The sequence below is a fragment of the Phaethon lepturus genome, unplaced genomic scaffold (assembly GCF_000687285.1).
Source record: "Phaethon lepturus isolate BGI_N335 unplaced genomic scaffold, ASM68728v1 scaffold26970, whole genome shotgun sequence".
NCBI classification, from domain to species: domain Eukaryota; kingdom Metazoa; phylum Chordata; class Aves; order Phaethontiformes; family Phaethontidae; genus Phaethon; species Phaethon lepturus.
Genome location: NW_010513009.1, coordinates 2,642 through 9,744, shown reverse-complemented (window position 1 = coordinate 9,744; position 7,103 = coordinate 2,642). Strand labels below are relative to the sequence as shown.

Here is a 7,103-nt window from a genome sequence, read left to right as displayed (position 1 = left end):
GCCGGGCTGTGTGTGGCTTGACTGAGGGCAGGAGAGCAGCAGCCTATGTCCATCGGTGGTTCTCCCGGCAAATGCTGTATGGGGGACACTTGGGTGTCCTGTTGGGACCTCGCTAGCCTGCTGGGGTTGAAGGCAGCCCTTCCAAGCCTCTGTCCCCTTGGCTGGAGGGGAGCACTGGTGGGAACAGGAGGTGGCCACAGGAGCCGCTCACTAGAACAAGGATTTAGAGGGGGGCAAGCTCTGCAGAGACATGGTGCTATGTGCCTGAGCGCTCGCCTCCAAGCTGGCCAAGCCCTCTTCAGGGCTGCGATCTGGTGAGCAGCGTTCAGCCATCCCTGACTGTCCCTGGGGTTCATCCTGCTCTGGTCTGACTCTGCTCTCCTGCCCATAGGAAGGACCCATGATTCACTCCGGAGCGGTGATTGCCGCCGGGATCTCCCAGGGAAGATCCACGTCCTTAAAGCGAGACTTCAAGGTTGGTGTTGAGGGCTGAGGGGCTGTGCTGCAGGTGCCCCTCCTGTGCCAAAACCAGGCTGTTCCTCAGGGTTGTGCTGGTGACTTGGGGTCATAGGTGGCATGTCCTGTGTCGCCCCTAAACTCATACCTGTGGGCAGACCTAAACTTGCCTTCGCTTTGTTTCAGATCTTCGAGTACTTTCGCAGAGACACAGAAAAGAGGGACTTTGTCTCGGCTGGAGCTGCTGCTGGCGTCTCGGCTGCGTTTGGTGCCCCCGTGGGTGCGTGTCTTGGCCCTCTGACGCTGAGCGGTGCCTGCATGTGGGTCTCGTCAGGAGGTTGCTCCCACTTGCACGGAGGCAGCTGCCGGGATCTGCCCGGGGCACTGCAGGAGCCCTCCTCCAAAGTGCCCGGCCCCACTCCAAGCTGTCCTGCCCCACCTCGCAGGTCTTGGGAAGAGAGGAAGGGGGTTATCTGTCTTGGATCCCAAATGTTGCCTCCATGGGACGGAGGAGGGCAGTGGAGGGGCTTTGCTGCGATCAATACATCTCTGATGGCTTGGTGGGCTTGGCTGGTCCTTTTGCTGGAGCCTGTGAGGTCTGGGCCAGCACCGGGCACATGGGCTGGGATGGGTTTGGGTGTCTCGGCTGGTGCTGTGAGACAAGGGTCTGTGGCACGCGCCCCTTCTGACGGTGTTTGTGTCTTGCGCTTGCAGGAGGTGTCCTCTTCAGCTTGGAGGAAGGGGCTTCCTTCTGGAACCAGTTCCTGACGTGGAGAATCGTAAGTGCTGGAAAGCAGGAGCAGTAATTCGAGGGCGACCGTCTCCGGTGTGAGGCATTGCCGTTTCCTGGTGCCCCGCATGGCCTCCTGCCATCCCTGCCCCAGCTGGGCAGCCATGTGTAGCGTGTCCCAGGGATCAGCATCACAGCTCCCCTTCTGTGCCCTGGTCCTCAGGGGCTGAATTTGGACCTGGTTGAGCTCCATCTTGCTGCCAGCCCCTTCCCTTCCAAGGGAGCTGCCTTGGCCTGTGCCCCAGGGTAATGGAGAGGAGCGAGCCCTGGTCGGTGTAAGCTGCCCAGAGTGCTGCCAGAGGGAACGTAGCCTCTGCTCCACCATGAGTACCAAGCCCTACCCCGGGACCTCTGGGCAGGGGGGGAGAATGATTTGGGGTAGTATGGGGCATGCATTGTGAAGGATTGGGGCTGGCTGTGTCTGGCAGTGACTGGGCTGCATCTCCTTCCAGTTCTTTGCCTCCATGATCTCCACATTCACTCTGAACTCTGTCCTGAGTGTTTACCATGGCAATGCTTGGGATCTCTCCAGCCCTGGGCTCATCAACTTCGGCAGGTTTGATAACGAGGTATGGCACAGATATTCCCTGTGTAGGGCTCTGTTGAGGGGCTTAGAAGCAGCCCACGGCAGCTTGGGGCCACCAGTCTGTCTTAAAAGATCAGCCAGGGGCTGAGGCAGGCTCTGCCCTAGCAGGCTGTAGGGTCTGGCCAGATCCCAGCTCCAACACCAGCAGAAGCCTTTTCTGCAGCCACTGCTGGGTCTGGGGGCTGCGAGGTGTCCCGGGGAGGCTTTGGGGCAGCTCTGGAAGCCTCTCGCCAGCACAGGCTGGTGCTGTCCCAGCAGACAGTGAGCGGCTGTGGGGCTGCAGATGGGCCAGGAGATCTGAAACCCGTTTCTTCTTTGCTTGCAGAAAATGGGATACACAATCCAGGAAATTCCTATCTTCATCTTCATGGGAGTGGTTGGTAAGAGAGTTCTGCTCTTTCAATTTGATTAGTCTGAATAATTTCCGCTGTTCTCTGTCTGGGTCTAAAAAGCTTTGGGATCCAGTTTCCTGGGGAGAGTGGGAAATCCATTAAACTCTGGAGCAGAGGCTGCTTGTGGGTCTTACGTGGGGGTGAGAGCTGGATCCTGGCCCAACCCTCACCCCTTAAAGGCAAGACCCTTTAATCCATGTCCTGCAAGGTCATTGAGCGGGGTCAGTGTGTCGCAGTCGTGGGAGGCTTCTTGCTTTCAAAGAAGCTGCCCTTGTCCCCGCAGAGTTGGCCTGTCCCTCACCTGCCTAGTGCCAGGGCTGTGACGCTGGCCCCCGGCCACCCCACTGCAGGTGCTGGGCTTCTCTCGGTGCCAGGGCCTGGCTGTCTGCAGGGACAGCATCCATGTGTCCCAGGGCTGCCAGTCACGCTGCGTGGGTTGTTGATGTCTCCCCGAGCTTCACGGGTTCCTTGTCCTGGGCAGCCGTAGGGGAGCCTAGGACCTGCATGCTGAGCTTTCCCTCTTCTGCGTTTGCAGGTGGGATCCTCGGGGCCCTGTTCAATGCCCTCAATTACTGGTTAACGATGTTCCGGATCAGGTAAGAGCTCCTGGAGGGCCAAGGTGATTGGCGTGGGTTGGCTGGCACCTTCTGCGCTCCCTCGAAGCAGCGTTCCCAGCCAGAGCAAGGCTGTAATCTCACGGGTGACATGAGCAACAGCAGCCCCTGGGCGCTGGAAGGCAAAGGTGCTGCCTGCGGTCAAGGCTGTGACCCGCAGAATCCTGCCTTTGCTCTGACCCTGCTAAGTATCTTCCCTTAGTGACTTGAGGGCCCAAAGAAGTGCAAACGCTGTGCAGACCTGACTGTTACATGCTTCTGAGAGATGCTGCTAAAGCCATCAGAACCCAGTCTGGTGCAGCCAGTACTTGTCACCGGCTTTTCAAACCCCCGGGCCAGCCTCGTGGTCTCGGGGAGGGATGATCTGTGGCAGCAGAGTGGTGAGGAGCCTGCAGCAGCTTTCAGGGCATTGCTCATCTTGGGGCTTCATGAGCCGCGGCTTTCTGGGCTTGGCTCTGCACTGTCCCCCCAGCCAGGTGACACCAGCCTTTCCGTGGGAGCTGTGCCTGGCTCCATGCAGGGGACGTGGGCTGGTCTGCTGGAGCTGGGTGGGCAAAGCTGCTCTTGCTGCTGTCCTCCCACCCCAGCTCCCCACGACAGCTTCGACAGCGAACAGGGCAGCCCAGCAGGGCTCTGGGAAGGGAGCAGAGGCAGCCAGCCTGTCTGTGTGCCCGATGTGATGTGCTGAGCTGGGCTGCGGGTCGTCCTGCCCCCACCTCTGGGTGCTACCTTCACTCCTCTGCGCCCTTTGCAGGTACATCCACCGGCCCTGCCTCCAGGTGGTTGAGGCCATGCTGGTGGCAGCAGTGACGGCGACCGTGGGGTTCGTCATGATTTACTGCTCGAGGGACTGCCAGCCCATCCAGGGGAGCACGGTGGCATATCCCCTGCAGGTAGGAGATGCTGGAGAAGGGCCCCCAGGGTGCGGGCACACCCTGAGCCTGTGCAGAGGCTGAGGGCTGAGCAGGGAGATGAGACCCTGCTGGGTTTTGTGGCGCTGGATCTCACAGTCAATGCCCTCCACCCTGGGCAGAGCTGGAGACCCAAGCATGGTGTTGGTGTGCTGGCCCAGAGCTGCCTCCTTGCCGGCACACATGCCCCTGAGCCTGGCAGCCTTCCTTGCCGCAGGGCAACCCAGATCTGCCACTTCTAACTCTCTTCTCTTCCCCCTCAGCTTTTCTGTGCTGATGGAGAGTACAACTCCATGGCCACTGCCTTCTTCAACACACCTGAGAAGAGTGTCGTCAACCTCTTCCATGACCCTCCAGGTCCGTGCACCCAGCGAGTGGCTCCTTGAACATGAGGCTTGCACGAGGTGGCCAACCTGTTCCCTGGCCGCTCGTGGGGTGAGGCAGGGGATGTTCAGCACAGCCCCCCGAGGGCATGGTGGGATCCCGCAAAGCACCGTGCCTGCTCCTTTCCTGTGGTGGTGGAAGGAGGAGGGATAGGTGCTGCACCTGGTGGCACCTACAAGCTTGGCCAAAGAGCTGTGGTCTCAGCAGCGTGTGGATGAGGACCTGGTTTTGTTCGGGCATGTTTGCAAGCTGTCGCTTCTGAGTTGTGTGAGAGCATGTCTGACCCTCAGTGGCTGTCTGGAGTCTTTCCTGGAAACATCCCTGGCTGTTTTCTTAATTAGCAGGGCCTCTTGCCCCAGAATGACTTTACCTTCTGGGCAGGTTGTGGAGGTGGATCTTGGGGGTTTGGATTTGCTTGAGAAATGCAATTTGGCGTCCAGGTTCCAGCTCCCATTCCCCTTGGACGCAGTGTAACAGCAGCGTGCCCTCCACCTGCTGCTCTGAGCTTTGTGCCCAGCTGCGTGTGGGTAGGGAACAGACAGCTCCGAACTTCTAGACCCTCAGCCCAGAGAGTGCAGCTTGGCCACCTGAAGCCAAGTGATGACCATCCTGCATCTTGTGGCCGCTCCCTGCAGCGCTGGGTCCTCCCTAGCTCAGGGCTTCAGTCCATTGACCTCTCTGAAGAAGAGGTTGCAAAGTACTCATTTAAACTAGACTGAGCTGCTCAGCAATCCTAAAATAGCAGTAGGCTGAGTCGTGGGGACAGCAAGGTCTCGCTGTGATGGCACAGCCCGTGCCGTGGGACAGCTTGGGACTGGCTGGAGCAGCCGTGGGAGCTGCAGGACAGGAGGGGGTTTGCAGGACCTACTTCAGTTGATCCTGAAGCTGGCGGCAGGACCCTTGCCAGCTCACCAGCACCTCTGTCCTCCTGACCTCGTCCTCCAGTGCTGGCGGTCCCTCGGGGCTTTGAAGTTCGTCACGCTGCCTTGCGGGTGGCTGGGAACTGTGGGGCTGGGAGGGGATGGGTCATCGTGGGTTGCGAGATGGAGGAAGGGCACGTGCTGGGCTCGGTGGGGTGGGAGGGCTTGGGATGGTACTGGCCGGCTGGCGGGGCCCTTGAGCAGGCAGAAACAACCTGAAGAGCTGGTTGGAAAGGCTTGTGCTGCCGCGGAGGAAGGTGCACCTGATGAGATGGGCTCTTGCTGCTGGGAGCATGTCGTGGGGCTGCTGCTGTCTGTTCTCCCACAGTTGCAGCCCGTAACAGAGTCACCTGGGCTGCAGGAGCAGCGCTGACTCTCCATTCTCTCTCCACCTCAGGTTCCTACAACCCCATGACGCTGGGCATGTTCACACTGATGTATTTCTTCCTGGCCTGCTGGACCTACGGCCTCACGGTGTCCGCGGGGGTCTTCATCCCCTCCCTGCTGATCGGCGCTGCCTGGGGGAGGCTCTTCGGCATCTCCCTGTCCTACCTGACCAAAGGCTCGGTGAGTCCTTGGTGGGAAGGGGTTGGGAGCCGCAGCACCCAGCCCTCCTCCCTCACTGCTGGGCAGGCGGCACGTGCAGGCGGTGTGCATGGAGCTGGCTAAGAGCTTGGCACAGCAGTCTGGAGGGGATTGGCTCCTCACCTGATGTCTTCCTGAGCTGCATCTGGGTTTTCCCACAACCTGACAAAGCCCTGCCAGCAGCTGGGCTGTGCAGGCAGCCTCAGGCATTCCTCCCCGCTTTGAAGAGGGGTTTGGGGGCCAGGGCGTTGCTCACTATTTCTGGATGGCCTGGAGCCAGCAGCTGACTCGGCCCCTTCTCTCTCTTGTACTCAGATCTGGGCTGACCCTGGGAAGTACGCCCTGATGGGAGCTGCCGCGCAGCTAGGTGAGTTCCCCACGGCGCAGTCTTGGCCACCTCCTGCTCATGTCGGGGTGAAGGCGGCATGGGAGAAGGCGATCCCTGCTTCCCTGGCCCAGCTTCTTCCCCAGCTGAAGCCCAGCCTGGCTCTTGGCTTCCTAGCGACCTTGCCAAGTGTGGGCAGCGCTCGGCCATAGTGAGGGCTGGGCTCGCCCAGGGCACCCCTGCCTCTGCAGGCAGTCCTGGACTGACGTGCAGAGACTGAGAGGCCTCGGGTGTTTTGCTGTCCCCTTGCCCCACGTTTCCCGGCTCTCCTAAACCCTCAGAACCTTTGGGTGTCTTCTGCAGGTGGGATAGTGCGGATGACACTGAGTCTGACAGTCATCATGATGGAGGCAACGGGCAATGTCACCTATGGCTTCCCCATCATGCTGGTGCTGATGACGGCAAAGATTGTGGGAGACTACTTTGTGGAGGTGAGGGCTGGTTTGCTCACCAGGACATAGTGAGAGGCCATGGGTCAGGATCGGTGCTGGGGAGCTGTGGGGGAAGCCAGTATAAGCGTGTGCTCCCTCTGAGGTGAGCCGCTGCCGGGCCGTACCCCTCGGCATCTCGCCAGGCTTCTGACAGCTTGGCTCTCGTTGCAGGGGCTCTACGACATGCACATCCAGCTGCAGAGCGTGCCCTTCCTGCACTGGGAGGCCCCCGTGACATCCCACTCCCTCACGGCCAGGTAGGTGGGCTGGGTGATGCTTGTCACTCCCAGGGTGGCAGCTGTTGGACCCCGCTCTTGGCCTGAGCTGGCAGTGGAGGTGGTGACACATGTTGGTCCCAGGAGCCTGCTGTCCCCTGGTGCCACCAGCCCAGCTCTTTCCCCAGCAGGGAGTGTGGCGGGCAGTGCGTTCCCTCCCCACGTCCCTGGCAGGTTTTGGGGGCAGAGGAGGCATCAGGGCTGCGGCGGCCTGTGTATTGGGAGGGGATATTTGGGGTGTGCTGCTGTGGGGCCGTGTTTTTCACGTGGAGCCTTCCCTGCAGGGAGGTCATGAGCGCTCCCGTCACCTGCCTGCGGAGGATTGAGCGAGTGGGCACGGTTGTGGACATCCTCAGCGACACCTCCTCCAACCA

General features: G+C 60.4%; 1 protein-coding gene across 1 annotated transcript in view; it reads left to right on the top strand.

Moving 5' to 3' along the window:
• The window catches only part of CLCN7 (chloride channel, voltage-sensitive 7), a 13,169-nt gene that overhangs the window by 4,938 nt on the left and 1,128 nt on the right, over nt 1-7,103 (top strand). The window contains exons 9-21 of the mRNA XM_010288993.1: nt 392-475; nt 643-736; nt 1,171-1,235; nt 1,699-1,815; nt 2,158-2,212; nt 2,760-2,820; nt 3,593-3,731; nt 4,013-4,106; nt 5,451-5,620; nt 5,954-6,005; nt 6,327-6,454; nt 6,626-6,711; nt 7,014-7,103. Coding sequence (XP_010287295.1) covers nt 392-475; nt 643-736; nt 1,171-1,235; nt 1,699-1,815; nt 2,158-2,212; nt 2,760-2,820; nt 3,593-3,731; nt 4,013-4,106; nt 5,451-5,620; nt 5,954-6,005; nt 6,327-6,454; nt 6,626-6,711; nt 7,014-7,103 — 1,235 coding nt within the window. The remainder of the gene's footprint in view (nt 1-391; nt 476-642; nt 737-1,170; nt 1,236-1,698; nt 1,816-2,157; nt 2,213-2,759; nt 2,821-3,592; nt 3,732-4,012; nt 4,107-5,450; nt 5,621-5,953; nt 6,006-6,326; nt 6,455-6,625; nt 6,712-7,013) is intronic.